The sequence below is a fragment of the Ascaphus truei genome, chromosome 2 (assembly GCF_040206685.1).
Source record: "Ascaphus truei isolate aAscTru1 chromosome 2, aAscTru1.hap1, whole genome shotgun sequence".
NCBI lineage: Eukaryota > Metazoa > Chordata > Amphibia > Anura > Ascaphidae > Ascaphus > Ascaphus truei.
The window spans coordinates 365,563,721-365,579,431 of record NC_134484.1 but is presented as its reverse complement, the minus strand read 5'-3'; the positions used below and the strand labels follow the sequence as shown (position 1 = coordinate 365,579,431).

The window sequence follows — 15,711 nt, the reverse complement described above, 5'->3', positions numbered from 1 at the left end:
TATGGTGCATATACCTGCTAGCAACAGGAGGACTGAGTGAGGACATTGGAACAGGCTTCTGGGGTTCATATATTCTCAGAGGATAGGGGAGCACAGGTGTCAATATATAAAAAGAGAAAAATTAAAACACAACATAGTGCAAATAAAGTTTTTTAAATGGATGAAATATGTTTGGTGTAATTCTTTAATGTGAAGACTCACGTGATTTCAATCAAAGAAAGGCATCTCAGAGATCAGTGTCAAGTTGCTTGACTCTGGTTAATGAATGTGATCCCCCACTTGGAAAATTCTGGTATGGTGTAATTACACTCAGACGATGTCATCAGTATAAGGGTAGAAGAAATAGGCAACCCATAGGGTAATCCAGTAAAAATATAACAATTTTATAAGATAAATAAAAATGTAACACTTACACAGTGTCATACGGAATAGGACACACAAAATATGTTGTATAGCCAGCTCGGTTAGTCCCCGCTACTTCCGTCTCAGACCTCTCGATCGTTTGTGTGACGACATGAGTCGTTCGTGTGATGTTCCCAGAGGACTTCTGACCACCCCCATTGAAGCAGCGTCTGCAGCAAAGACCCTCCGCCTATCAGTTTAAACATCCGGGTTCCAGTGCGTGTCACAACCCGGAAGTAATTAATATGGGCATGATGTACCACTGTGCCAATCAATTGGTTTCTTTTCATTTGTAATGTGGCTTTTTTCTATGTAATGTGTTTTATTTTGGGCCTTTTTTTTTTTGGTTACCTATTTATTGCTATAGTGGCAAAGCATGCCAATAAATTTATATGGGCATGCTATAACACTGTGCCAATCAATGGGTAGTGGGTTTAGTGTCCCCGGGGTGGGTGGTTAGGATTCCAGGGTGGGTAGTGGGGAAGGGTGGGTTAACCCCTTAATTACTATAGTGGTTTGTAAATGCTAAGGGGATTAAGGGGTTAGGGGGCCATTAGCCATATCTGGATAATATTCATTTTGCCCATTACTGTAATGTATGTGTTAGGGGAGTTGTTGGAGGTACAGGGGGTGGGTTGTGTATTGGTACAGTAGTTAGTAGGTATTTTAATGTTTATTGTGGGTAGAGGGATTGAATGAAGGGGGTAGTTGCCACAGGGTGGGTGGTTAAGCCTCTGGTTGGTAGTGGGAGGGGTTAACCCTTTAATTACCATAGCGGTTACTACCACTAAAGAATTGACCCCTCCCGCAACCTTCCTGGTAGACCTAACCACCTACCCTGGGGCTATTACCCCTTTCACCCCCCAAAAAACTGGTAGTCTGCCTTAACCCCTTCATTGCCTTACTGGTTAGCCGCTAAGGTAACGAAGCTGCTCTAATTTAATTTTTAATACTAGTGTGCATGAGCAGAGGGTCTCCTGAGCTGAACCACATTGATTTCAGTTTCGGGGACCCCCTGCTTGCTGAGTTATAGACTCATGGGGTTCCGGTATCTCTGCAATATTAAAAGCCTCCGGTCACGTGAAGCAGAGGATTTTAACATTGTGGGGATACCAGCACCCCATACCGGGCCTGTATCTTGGGAAGCAGGGGGTCCCCGAGGCTGAAATCAATGTGGTTCAGCTCAGGAGACCCCCTGCTCATGCACACTATTAAGAAAAGTATAATTTAAGCAGCTTCATTACCTTAGCGGCTAGCCGCTACGGTAATGATTTTTTCTTTTGGGGGCAAGGGGTGTTTGATACTAGTGTGCGGGAGCAGGGGGTCTTCTGAGCTAATCAAGTTGATTTCAGCCTCGGGGGGGGGGGGGCCCTGCTTCCTGAGTTACAGGCCCAGTTATGGGGTGCCGGTATCCCTCTGCTTTGTTAAAATCCCCGATCACGTGGGCCACGACGCGGGAAAATTTAAACATGGCCGCCAGGATACCGGCACTCCATAACGGGGCCTGTAACTCGGGATATAGAGGGTTCCCTGACTGGAAATCAGCTCCGGAGACCTCCTTCTACATTACTGTAATATTAAAATGTTATAAACCCCCCGCGCTCACCTGTTAGGGGCGCTCAGGTAGAGTGACTGATGTCTATCTCTTACTGTGCATCTCTTACAGACAGGTAGAACATGGTTGGATTCACAAAGCAGGGACCCCTGCTGTGTTAATCCGATGGGCCATTAGTCTGGCTGCGGTCCACCTCATGAGATATTATGGCATTTCGCGGTTTTCATCTTGAGAAATGGTCGAATCTTGGTGGCTGCATCTGTAATCCAGATTTGGTAACTCAGCACTAAGTGCCTCTGGTTAATTTATCTGTTAACTCCAGTTCAACTCTAATTCAACATTTAGCAGATTATTTTAAAATGCTTGAGCAGATACAGCCCCTAACAATATCTAAAACATTTAAAATTTTACTGGTCACAAAGTTCTGAACCATACAAAACATACTGTAGCATTGATTTGAGCTACAATGTTCCTAATCCAATCACAAAATAACTGGGGATTGTGCAAATATATTTGCACTTCTAATGCTCACATTTTCAATGTTTTGTAAGTTTAAGGGTCTCGTGCAGTAACGTCCGATAGAAAAAATAGTCAGGGTTTTTAAATCGCCATTTTTTACAGCGTTGCTATCACAGTATGCAGAAAGACCCGAAAACCAGTGATAGCAACATTTCAACAAATGGTGAGTAGCCGGCACCGAGAAGATCAGCCCTCCGAAAAGGGCTCACCGGCGAGTTGATTCTGCTGCAGAGAGAGAGAGTCGCCTCTCTGCGCAAATCTTGCCCGAAATAAAAATATTCAAATTTTATTACTAGTGTAGATGAGCCGGGGGTGTCTGGAGCAGACCTGCGTTGATTTAAGGTCCGGGGACCCCCTGCTTCCTGTGATACAGGCCCCGTCAGGGGGTGCCGGTATCTCCTATGCATTTAAATGTCCCGGTCACATGACGCGGGACATTTACATACATAGAAGATCCCCGCACCCTATAACGGGGCCTGTATCTCGGGAAGCGGGTGGTCCTCGGACCTGAAATCAATACAGTTCTGCTCCGGAGACCCCCTGCACTAGTAATAAAATGTAAATTAAAATATGTAATAACCACCAATACACAACCCACCTCCTGTGCCCCCACATAAAACCATTATTTATATTTTTACACACAGGATTAATACCACAGGCTGGCGGGTGTCCCCGGGTTGTCCCCACGGGTGTCCGCAGGCCCCAAATGGCACCCCGGGTGGGTTCACACAGGAGTCTGGAGGACCTCGGGTGGTCCCTGATAGGCTCCGTGGGCCACCACATGGTCCTCACAGGTGTCCATGGGATCCACGGGTGGTCCCCGTTGGTGTCTGGGGGTCCCTGGGTCATCCCCACGGGTGTCTTGGGGCCCTCGGGTGGTTCCAACGGGTGTTTGGGGAACCTCGGGTTGTTCCCATGGGTGTCTGTGGGTCCTCTGGTGGTTCCCACAGGTGTCTGGGGGCCCGTGGTGGTACCTGCGGGTGTCCAGAGGTACTCAGGTGATCCTGTGGGCGTCTGTGGGTCTTCCGGTTGTCTCCTGGCCTGCGATACCATTCCTGTATCTATAAAACCAAAACATGGCCTACATTTCAATAAATACACCTCCCCCCACCAAACATATACAGTACAGTAATGTGCAAAATAACTATTATCCAGATATGGATAATAGATTATTTGCCCATTATTAAACAAAACATTAGCCAGCCAGCATAAATAAAGTATATAAAAACCATTCTACTTACCCCTGCCAACATGAAGGGCATCCTCGTCAGCATACGGCATGGCCATGTCCTCCAATGCCAGCAACAATGCATAAATAATACAATCTAATGGTCCCTAACCCCTTAATCATCTTAGTGGTTAATAACTGCTATAGTAATTAAGGGGTTAACCCACCCTGCTGTACTACCCACCCGGGAGGCCTAACCACCCACCCTGGACCCACTATACCCACCCTGAACCCATTGAGTGGCATAGTAGTACATCATACCCATATAATATGGGCATGATAAGATACTATAGTAGTCAATGGTCACCCTAATACTAAAGCATGACTGTCAAAAATACACAATAATAAAACAGATACATCAAGCACCTAAACACCCAGAAACAAAAATTCAAAGCACTAGCCAACCATGGAATTAACTAAATAAAACCACTAGCCAATCAATAAAATAATTAAAACCACTATGCAATCAATTACATAAATAATATCACTAGCCAAAAAATACATTTAATACTTAAAAGCAGTAACCAACACAACAATTAATTCATACAACCACTAGGCAACACGTTAGTTAAAACCAGTAGCTAACAAAATACATAATTAAATAAAATCGCTAACCAATCTGTAAAAGGAAAAAAACAAGCCATGACAATTCAAATCAATGTAATCTAAACAATAGAAAGACATAGAAAATAAAGCTGTAAAAAATAAAAGTACATACATTCAATATTTATCTTACATTTAGAAGCGTTGGCCCTCCGAATCCTGGGGAGTCAGCAAGCTCTTGTACCGTGATGTCACGAAACACAATCTTACGCCATCCACTGTGAAGATCAAGGACAGGTAACAACATTCTTCTTTCTGTAATCTTCCATCATCTTCATCTTTCTTCATCTGTGATTATTTCTTGTTTTTATTTATCTTCTGTCTTTATCTTCATCTGTTAATCCAATAACCCCATGTTAAAGCCACAATGTTGACCGACGGCTTCTTGAGCTCAAATGAGGTTTCACTGCCTTAAATATGGCCTGTGACGTCACATTTGGGCGGCAAATGGTTCACACGCCATCTGATTGGTTGTGAAAACCATGTGTCCCCTTTTTTTATATGTGACGTCCTGAAAGGGACTGAAGCCAGCCAATCAGAATGGCTGTGCTTCATTTCCCTTTAACATGACGTCGCAAAATCAAACATGGCTGCCATCACATGGTCTACTGCAAGCAATCAGATTGGGGATATAGTTCTCACAATCTGATTGGCTGAACTACCATGTGACGGTGGCCATGTGGGTTTGGTAACGTCATGTTAAAGGGGAATTAAGCACAGACATTCTGATTGGCTGGCTTCAGTCCCTTCCATGACATCACATTAAAAACCAAATGTGACATCACAGGCCATATTTAAGGCCGTGACGTCTCATTTGAGCTCAAGAAGACGTCTAGGTCAACATCGTGGATTTAACATGGGGTTATTGGATTAACAGATGAAGATAAAGGCAGAAGATAAAGAAAAACAAGAAATAATCACAGATAAAGAAAGAAGAAGATAATGGAAGATTGCAGAAAGAAAAATGTTACCTGTCCTTGATCTTCACGGTGGATGGCGTTAGATTATGTTTCGTGACGTCACTGTACAAGAGCTTGCTGATTCCCCAGGATTCGGAGGGCCAACGCTTCTAAAGGTAAGATAAATATTGAATGTATGTACTTTTATTTTTACAGTTTTTTTGATTGGATTTTTATGTTTTTATGTTTTTCATTGCCCATTGACTGCTAATGTATTAATCTGTGCCTTTTTATGGTATAGATGAATACAGTGGGAGCCAATGTATTTTCTATTGATTAACACACATTCCCAGCTAGCTCAAACTCCTACACCCACCACATCATGAATATATATTTATGTCAAAACAGAGTGCTACTGGGCGTGGCAAATGTATACAACAGAAGACAGGGCTGCCCAATGCTACATCAAATTGACAAAACATATATGGTAATAAATACAAAGTTCAAATACTTCAATAATAATAATAATTACTTGGTTATTTAGTTAAACCCTTTGGCCAAAGCGTTGTAAGCCTGCATACCAAACGTCAAAGTATAACCAATAATGCAGGTCCTACACTACACTGTGAACCTTTCCTTTTACTTATGAGGAATATGAGGGAAAATAACCATAATAGGTCCTGTTCTTACAGCAAAGTGAAAAGACCTCCCAAATTAAAAAGGTGAGGAGGAGTGAGCTCTGGGGGGAGGTGCCACCTACCACCATTACAATGTGTTACCAGTCAGAAATTGATTAATATATTTTTTATCAATTTGATGTAGCATTGGGCACCCCTGTCTTTTGTTGAATGCATTTTCTATTGACTGTTTTATTTTCTACAGTATGTCTTTTTATTGTTTAAATTGAATTCTTTTAACAGATTGGTTAGCGATTTAATTTAATGATGTATTTTCTTGGCTCCTGGTTTTAATTTATGTGTTGCGTAGTGGTTGTATGAATTAATTGTTATCTTGGTTACTGCTTTTAGGTATTACATGGATTTTTTGGCTAATAGTATGATTTATGTATGTAGCCCTGTTTCCTATTGAATACAGTGCGCTACCAATGCTGTTCAACCTGTTGGCTCGCAGGGCCTAAGCCTCTGCCATGGAGAGCCTGGGGCAATACATATGAATACCGAATAACCTTTTACCAAGTGCAGCGCCTCCACCTGTGATGGCTCCCAGCAGAGTGGAAGTTGTTCCTCACAGGGCAATAATGTAATACAATACACGCAGCATATAAAATAACCAATGACTTTACTAATGGCAACCATAACCTTGCATATCATCAAACAGGTGTCCCTCCATATAGCAGACACTATACTACTGCGTCTCACTGGACGCGACCCCTTCACCGTGTACCAAATCGTGTCCAGTTTCCCACACCACAGCCCCCCCCCCAATGTAGGGTATGTGTGTGTGTGACTGCGCAGCCACTATGTTCTGATCTTATAGTTGCATGGACTTCCTGTGAATTGAACCGGATAGCCAGTGAATCTGCAATTTGCTGGTCATCACAGATCATTACACTTGGTATGCGCAAGACTTTCCGACGAAAGACCAACAACGATTATATAATAAAAATGCATGAATACGTACAACGATACATTACACACTCTATATAAGGTTATACATTTCACTGAACATAACGATAACGGACTTTACTCAATTGCGAGCCCACTGCTGAGCCTCACAACACAAAACATAATACACCGCTCACTCCACTCATAAATGTTAAACAATCTTCAAAGAATATTATTTTCAAGTGTCTATTAATGACACAAATGAGTGCTACCAATGTACAGTAGTTAATAGTATTAACAATTTAAATGAAAACGTGACTAGGTCACAAGATCATTCACAGAAGTACATTTTTGGTGCACATCACAATAACAATTTTTAATTTTTAGTGAATATATAGTGAAAAACCAAGGTGAAAAAATAAAAAATGATAATAAAATATTATTAAAACACATAGTGCTGATGTTACTGATTCCAACCAACAACAATAGTAGATGTGACTCCACAAAACTATGAGATATTGATACTTCAATGTGCCAATATGAACCTCCTGCTAGATATTCTGAAATCAAGTTGTACACCTCTCAGTTAGTGGTTGTGAAGTCACTAGTGCAGTTGAATTAATAAAAGAACGTCATTGCATATATTAAATGAATATTCTATGTGCCACAATGGAATATTGGCATAGCAAGCCGTGTATACCAAAGACGCAAGAGCAATCAGTTGAGCAATATGTTTATCAGAGAAGTGAGGTTGCACAGTCAGTGAGGGGGGATGCCTAAGCAGCTAAACTATCATATGAAAGCTACTTGCTCTCAAGTAGCACAGCTCCAACATCGCTGTCAACTTGTACTGGGAGTCCCTATACCTAGTGAAAGACCATGTATTCAAAATTGTTCTCAACTGGCAACCAAACACTCAATAAAGTATCCACAAAACTCTGCATAATACTTAGCTAATAGCCGCTTAAACTCTGCTCTGTGGCGGTACACAACGCTGCTCAGACACTCCTGCAATAGACCGGTTGTTGTTGGATCAGCTGCTCTACGTGATGATACGTCACCATGCCACAATGCCCACGCCCTACGCGTTTCTCTCCAGGCGGAGCTTCGTCAGGGAAATGGGGTGCCCCAAACTGATCATAGGTCATCCTCATTGGAGGCTGCACAATTCTCTGGCTCCGTCGGAGCTGTTCTTCTGTCACTCCCTCGGGAGAATGACTATTATAGTCCTGAGGCGCAGCCTCTTCCCTGGTGGGGGTTACAGTCTCTACATGATCATTGGACGGCACAAAACATGAACTCTGCGGGTCCAAAGTAGAATTCTCGGGAGCCACCGTATTAGGTGTTTGTTTCCCGAGCCCTTTACCCGTAGCTCCTCCTGGAGATGCTCGTCATGTTGGAGGGCTCCTTTGATAGGGTCCCTCCTGTGGGTCTTCATAGGCCGTATTATTGTCAGTCTCTGGGCTAACCTCACACGGGTTCATTTCTCCATCCAATGGAGTAGCTGGTATTTCGGGCTCATCCCCTTCCACTTGCGGGATAGGAAGCAAATGGTTTCTGTGCCATACCTTTACCCGGCCCTCAGAGTCCTTGATACGATAGACCGGGAGGCCAGGCATTTGCGACTCTACCGCATAGACTCCTTCTCGCCACCGGTCAGCCAGCTTGTGTTTCCCCGGTACTCCCAAGTTGCGGAGAAGTACCGCATCTCCAGGTCGAATGTCCCGGTGTTTGAGCTTGTGGTCATAGCGTTTCTTATTACCAGCGTTCAGCTTTTCCGTAGATCTTTCAGCTTGCTGATAGGCCTGTTGCAGGTTCTCTTGTAGTCTCTGTACATATTTGAAATGAGTGGCGTTATGAACCCCATCAGTGGAGACCCGTAACCGTATGTCTACTGGCAGTCAGGCTTCTCTCCCGAACATCAGAAAGTAGGGCGAGAATCCGGTGGATTCGTGTCTGGTGCAGTTGTAGGCGTGTACTAACGTTTCAACATGTCTTCTCCACTCAGTCTTTTGAATCCGTGTTAAGGTTCCCAGCATGTCTAGCAAAGTGCTATTGAACCGTTCAGGCAAGGCATCTCCTTCAGAGTGGTACGGGGTGGTTCGTGATTTGGTGATATGCAAGATCTTTAATAATTCCCGGATTAGTTTGCTCTCAAAGTCTCTGCCCTGATCTGAAGGCTCATGATCGGAGCACTCCCGGCACCCATACAAACTCCCTAACAGAGAGTTTGTTCAAAGCATTGAGCTTGAGACTTGATTAAACAGAGCAGCAACCGTGTATGTACTAGTGATAACACTAAGCATTAGCCAGTGTGTATACAGCCACCTTCGTCCCGTGTCTTCTGGATATTTTTTGAGGAGACTGTTGAGGGGCTTGGCCCGACGAGAATATCCCTCCACGAACCTGCGATAGTATCCGCAGAACCCCAAGAAAGAGCGCAATTCTACCACATTATCGGGGCGCGGCCAGCTTACTACGGCTTCTATCTTGGCGGGGTCAGTGGCTATTCCCTCAGCGGACATGATGTGTCCCACGTAGGTCACTGAGATTCTACAGAATCAGCATTTATCCAAGGACAACTTGAGTCCCTCTTGACCGAGACGGTCAAGTACCTTCAGGATTCGGGTCTCATGTTCCTCCAGTGTTCTGCTGCAAACAATAATGTCGTCCAGATACACCAAACATTCTCTGGGGTTCAGGTGTCCCAAGGTTTTCTCCATCAGTCTTTGGAAGGTGGCCGGCGCTCCACAAATGCCCTGTGGCATGAAGGTGAATTGATAGAATCCCAACGGACAGATGAAGGCCGTCTTCTCTTGATACTCGGGGCTCATGGGCACCTGGTAGTACCCGGATCTTAGATCCAACACACTGAACCATATGCTCCCATTGAGGGCATTCAGGATCTCTTTTATGCGAGGGAGGTTATACTGATCAGGAATCGTGCGATTATTCAAGGTCCTATAATCCACACACAGTCTCACAGTCCCATTCTTCTTCCTCACCACCACAATGGGGGACGCGTAGGGACTCCTTGACTCCGTGACGATCCCGGCCTCCTCCATTTCGTGAATCACGGCCCGTACATCGTCAATGTCCCTAGGGGCGATGCTCCGAAAGCGCTCACGAAAGGGAGTCGTGTCATTCATCCGAATAGTATGCTGGGCACTGCGACTGCACCCTACATCCATTTCACCAGTAGAGAAGACGTCACGCCTGTCCTCTAATTGGCCCCTTAGCCTCTCTTTCCACTCCTCGGGCAGCCCGGACGACCCAAAGTCAAATTCTAGCCCTTCTGGGGAGCATCCTGCACGGGCGGTTTTGACCTGGACAGGCTCATCCACTAGACTGATCGGGTAGATCCGACCCAATTTTTGTCCAGCATCTATAGCCATGGTGAAGGGGGAGAGGTTCTGCACCAACACATAGATGCGGCCCAGGAAGGGCAGCGGCCCAGTTCCGATACTCAGGTACTATTCGTGTCCTCTCCGGGCATCTTCTTCAGGAGTGCTTTCCAATGAGAAGAGATGCTCGGTGTCTTCACGCTTTGCATAGGAGCACCATGCCGGCATTCTCTGTACCGCTCCCGGCGGAATTTCCGTTAGCCCGGCTCTGCCGCAGAACAACAGTCCGTAGCTCTCGGGGACCGAGGTCGGGGGGTCCCTGCCCACCTGAATAAGCTGCAGTTGAAGACTGGACATAGGCAATTCATTCGTCTCTTGCAAGTAGGCCCGGATAACGGCCTGCACAATGTCGGCATTGGTCCCCTGGATGATCGGATACTTGGGCAGGTCCAGCTTCTTCGGACGCACTGGACCCCGGGTAACTGAATCCTGACCGACAACTACCCACGTCACTGGCCGGGTAATTGGCAGAGGCAGGAGTATGACAGTTTTCGCCGAGCACGTCGGTGGGTATGTCCCTGAGTGGGTAGACAAAGGGGCTTCCGCCAGGTGGGGAATTGGGGAGCTGTAGGTATTGGGGAACGGAGGGTTCCAGGACCACTAAGTCTCTGCGACAGTCAACTAGCAGCGTGTTCCACTTGGCGTCTTGGTCTATGAGGACATCCACCAGGCGGGCTTTGGAGAATCCTGGTAGTTGTCTTAGGGCCGTTTGTAATGTCTCTAAGGGCAAGGCCATAGGAACTTGACTCACGGCCACCACGCGGCGGGCGGGTGTTTGCATTTGCCGCGCCCATTCGCGCACGCTCTGACGTGAGGGGAGAGTCATTCTGGAACGGAGGCTGTGTGAATTTCGGATCGGGGCACCCCAGGTCTGATCTCAGCAGCGCCTCCAAATGTAGCCCTGTTTCCTATTAAATACAGTGCGCTACCAATGCTGTTCAACCTGTTGGCTCGCAGGGCCTAAGCCTCCGCCATGGAGAGCCTGGGACAATACATATGAATACCAAATAACCCTTTACCAAGTGCAGCGCCTCCACCTGTGATGGCTCCCAGCAGAGTGGAAGTTGTTCCTCACAGGACAATAATGTAATACAATACACACAGCATATAAAATAACCAATGACTTTACTAATGGCAACCATAACCTTGCATATCATCAAACAGGTGTCCCTCCGTATAGGAGACACTATACTACTGCGTCTCACAGGACGCAACCCCTTCACCGTGTACCACACCGTGTCCAGTTTCCCACACCACAGTCCCCCCACCTCCAACGTAGGGTATGTGTGTGTGTGCGCAGCCACTATGTTCTGATCTTAGAGTTGGTGCACTTATTGAGGTTACCTGCCGAGCGCTCCAGCGCTCGGGCCTGCAAAGGAACTTCACAAAGGATCCGACGATGAAGACACTCCAGGAATACCTTTCCGGGGCGATCCCACCCGGTTGGCGACTGCTGTGCTGGGCAAGGTCTGAGACCAAACCTCCGGTATGGTAACGCGACAGTCTCTGGGTGTAACACTCTCCTACTGGTACTAAAGGGGCTGGTTCCTATCTTATGGCCTGTCCCTATGTCCGCTTCACTCACGGTGACTCAGGGCCTAACTGGGCCGTGGGTATATGGCCTAGTGTAGGGGCTACTGGCCGCCCTACACGCAGAACTCCTTCTCCTTCCTCCTCCTGATCAGCTCTCCCAACGTGCTCCCCTGCGCAACCTCCTAACCCTTCCTTCCGCGAATCCACCCACCCTGTAGGCTCCCTGGCGTCACCTGGTCTCGCTAAGGCTCCTGGGACTCGTAGTCCCGTGCGCTCCACCCTATAGGAGTAGCTCCTGTTTCGCGGGCTCTCAAAACCCCTACTGCGCATGCACGACCTCTGCTCCCTCACCACCTCCACGGGCTCACCGCGCATGCGCGAACACCAAACATGGCGGTGCCCTACTCGCTTGGGTCACTGCGGAGCCTCCGATGTACCGAAGCACTCTCTGCACGCACTGCAACCTTACTTATTTTCCCAGCATACGGAGATAAGGGTAAGCCTGGGGGACCTGGCTACATGTAATTTATTGCATAGAGGTTTTAATTATTTTATTAAATGCCTAGTGATTTTATTTCTTTAATTGATTGGCGAGTGGTTTTATTTGGACATGCAATGCTAATTTTGAATTTGGTCACCTTGAGATATTATCAAGTCTGTTTAGATGATTATGGGACATATGTATTTTGCGACCAATTTAATTTGCGGACATATTGTAACAGTGGACTCTGTGCATAGGATGGTATATGTATATCGAGATATTCATTCGGGGATATACCATTAATACACTTGATACCGTAATAACCTCTCATACCTTTCTACACAGATACATTGTATCCTAGGTAGACCGCTATTCCTGAGAGGAAACTATTATAGTGTATTTCGATGTCAACATAGAATAGGCTGCATATCATTAAACCCATAGAGGTGTACTTACCTTGAACAGCCTCTCTATAGGCAAATTAATTTTGGGAATTGTATCGCTACATATATGTTTTTAAACCTTTACATTAATTTTCTATTGTGATTAGGAAATAAAACTTTATTATTTTTATTTTGATCTTCCTGGTCCTCCTGGGTCCTTAGACCGATTTACAGCAATTATCTTTTAGACCACTGTTGTCTGTCTACTATTATCCAGCATTGAGTGCTAGAGATATGGGGAATCTTTCTGATCTTTCTTAGATCAACTCTGTAAAAATAGCTATATTATTTCCCCAAGCACCTGCTTGAATCTCTGTATATACCATAGGACATACATGGTGTAAGCGGTCTCATCTATCTAATTGTCCTTTAAAATGCTAGAATAATTTCAGTAACAATCTACTGTATATTTACTGAGTGATGCTATGCCACAAGACACTTTATAGCCCATTCATTCCATCTTACAACACCTAGAGGTTGTCTTACGGCAAACCACTGCTTACTAAATATTCACCATAGTGCCAGATTTATACAGACTTTTAAATAATATGGTTGGTTGCTTCACCCATAAATGCATTTTATTTTACTTTAAGGAAATAATATTTTGAGAAACTCTGAAGAACCCATATCTCAAATTCTGAGAAATATAATTGTTAACTGAATATACAGAAGAATTGCCAAGCTTACGTTTTATATTTTCTGTGCTTTGGTTTCTATAGATGACAAACTATATATTGTTATGGAGCTGATTGAAGGAGCACCGCTTGGTGAGCACTTTAACTCTCTGAAAGAGAAGAAACAACAGTTTACTGAAGAACGAATATGGAATGTATTTATACAGGTGAAAAAGTTGACTAAGCTCAGTTGCTTGTTTAAATTATGTTAATTTACAGTTTACATTTAACCAAAGCTAGGATCATTTTGTAGTGTATTTTCACTGGCTTATATCTTAAGGTAAAATAATGAAGTTTGGGACTCTTATTGTGGTTAAAGTATTGTACTTGGATAAGGTGACACTTTTTCATCTCAAGAAAGAATGTACAAATTTACTTTTTCACAATACTGTGAGCTTTCATTTTCAACCTTGTTTTGTTCTGTAACATAGTAACAACTTCCTGGACCACCAATTATTCACAGGGATGTCAAAGTACTTATACTTATTGTATTTAAATCTACTTCCCCCCAATTTTGTTTTAATTATTGCAATACTCTAAAAAGTATTAGTGTGGACTAGAGGAACTAGGTATTTTTGTGCCTGGGGCAAGTTCCACCAACAGCTCCCCCCCCCCCAACAATATATTTTAAATAACCACACACACCCTTTTCCCCCTTCCTGCCCCATTCTCTCTGTCCCCCATTCCTACCGCCCATTCTCTTACCCTCTCCTCCATTCTCTCTCACTCCATCCCTTCTCCCCCATTCTCTCTCCCCCCTCCTCCTCTATTCTCTTTCACTCCCACTCCATTCTCTGCTTACTAATCTACTGCATCTGGGGCAGCTGCCCTGCTCACCTCCCCCCTACTTCCGCCTCTGGTGTGGACACTGCTTGTCTTCACTTTGCTTCCCTCTCCCACTGCAAATATAGGGCGCATATGTCAAAAATATAAAGGGACACTTTGTAGCAACTACAGTAGATGCTTTTCATTGCATTGACAAAGTGCTCAAGCACTGCAGAAGGTTTCTGGAGGAGATACCACTAAAATGCAGACTAACGCCACTACAAATATATGCTTTCCTCCTATAACACTGCCGTCTTCCTTGCCAAGAAAACCTACTTCTCTTCACTGATAAAAAATTATCCTCCAACCAGTGCTGAAAACAAAAAAAATCAAGTGCTAATACCGTTTTAGATCAAACCAAGAGAACACACAATCGAAAGAGAAGTAATACATTTATACAGTCCTCTGAATTGGTACAGCTCCGGAAGTGGACTCAATCCAAGTTCCTGTAACTATGGCAGGAAACGAAAATCAGGAGTGCACACATAACCAGGTGTATATAAAAATTAAGAAAAAAACACACATATAGTGCAAAAATGTTTTCAAAATGAATTAAATTGATTAAAGGATAAATTGCTCACTCACATATTCCGTGAGAGATAATGTCTGTGCGGTTGTGTAGAGTAAGCACCTCGTGTAAATACTCTCGTGGCGATATCCGTCAGAACCAGATGTATAAGTAGGGAGGAAAAGGGAGAGGAGATTCCCATATATGAAAAATAGAGGACACAAAAATAGTGCAGGTTGCTTTATAACATTAATCAATAAAAAAAAGTAATACACTCACAAACAGGCTGAGGTAACAAGCAGTGGAACCACCCTGGGCTAGGCAATGGAGAAAGGACAGCACTCCCTCTTTCACTGGTAGTCTACCGTCGACGGCCGTCCACAGGGGAAGATAGTAATGTCCAGAGAAGGAAGAACCTAATCTTGGCCAGAGATTCTCCAATTTGTCCACCAACAGCTTGGTAAATCCTCATGCTGTATGTGTAGCTCACCCTATGCATGCTTTCCCGCTAGTGAGTCATTGGGGGGTTACCCGTATGAGAGTCAGAGTTTCTACTGGGCAAGGGTATCGCAGGAGGCATCGGCATTCTGCCGCACCTGTAATACCTGCCAGCGATTGGGGTGACCAGGCGATAGGGCGAAGGCCCTCCTGAGGCCACTACTAGTGATTGGGGAACCCTTCCAGTGGGTGGCGGTAGACATGATCGGGTCCAGCTCGCGGCTTCCCAACGGAAGCAGGTGCGAGATTTGTTAGGAAGGTATGGGAGTCTGTTCATGGACAAGCCAGGATGGATTCACCTCACTGATCATCTGGTCAACACTGGTGATCAAAGCCCCCCCTGTAAGTCAGCATATCGAGTGTCTGTGGAGGTGAAGCGGAGCATGGAGAAGAAAGGTTGTATACCTCAGGCACAGGGCATCTCAAGCCTGAGCCCACCAAGGTGGAAGCCATTGTGGGGTGGCTGTTTCCTAAAGACCAAGAAACAGGTGATAGCATTTCTGGGGACTGCCGGGTATTACCGCAATTTTGAACCACACTACAGTGCCCTCGCCAAACTCCTGATCGACGTGAC

At 45.0% G+C, this 15,711-nt stretch overlaps 1 protein-coding gene across 6 annotated transcripts in view; it reads left to right on the top strand.

Annotated features, from left to right (window-relative positions):
- NEK10 (NIMA related kinase 10) overlaps positions 1-15,711 on the top strand; it is a 380,936-nt gene that overhangs the window by 142,114 nt on the left and 223,111 nt on the right. For all 6 annotated transcript variants that reach the window (XM_075586980.1, XM_075586978.1, XM_075586979.1 and 3 more), the window contains one exon: positions 13,352-13,473. In XM_075586980.1, the coding sequence (XP_075443095.1) occupies positions 13,352-13,473 (122 nt within the window). The remainder of the gene's footprint in view (positions 1-13,351; positions 13,474-15,711) is intronic.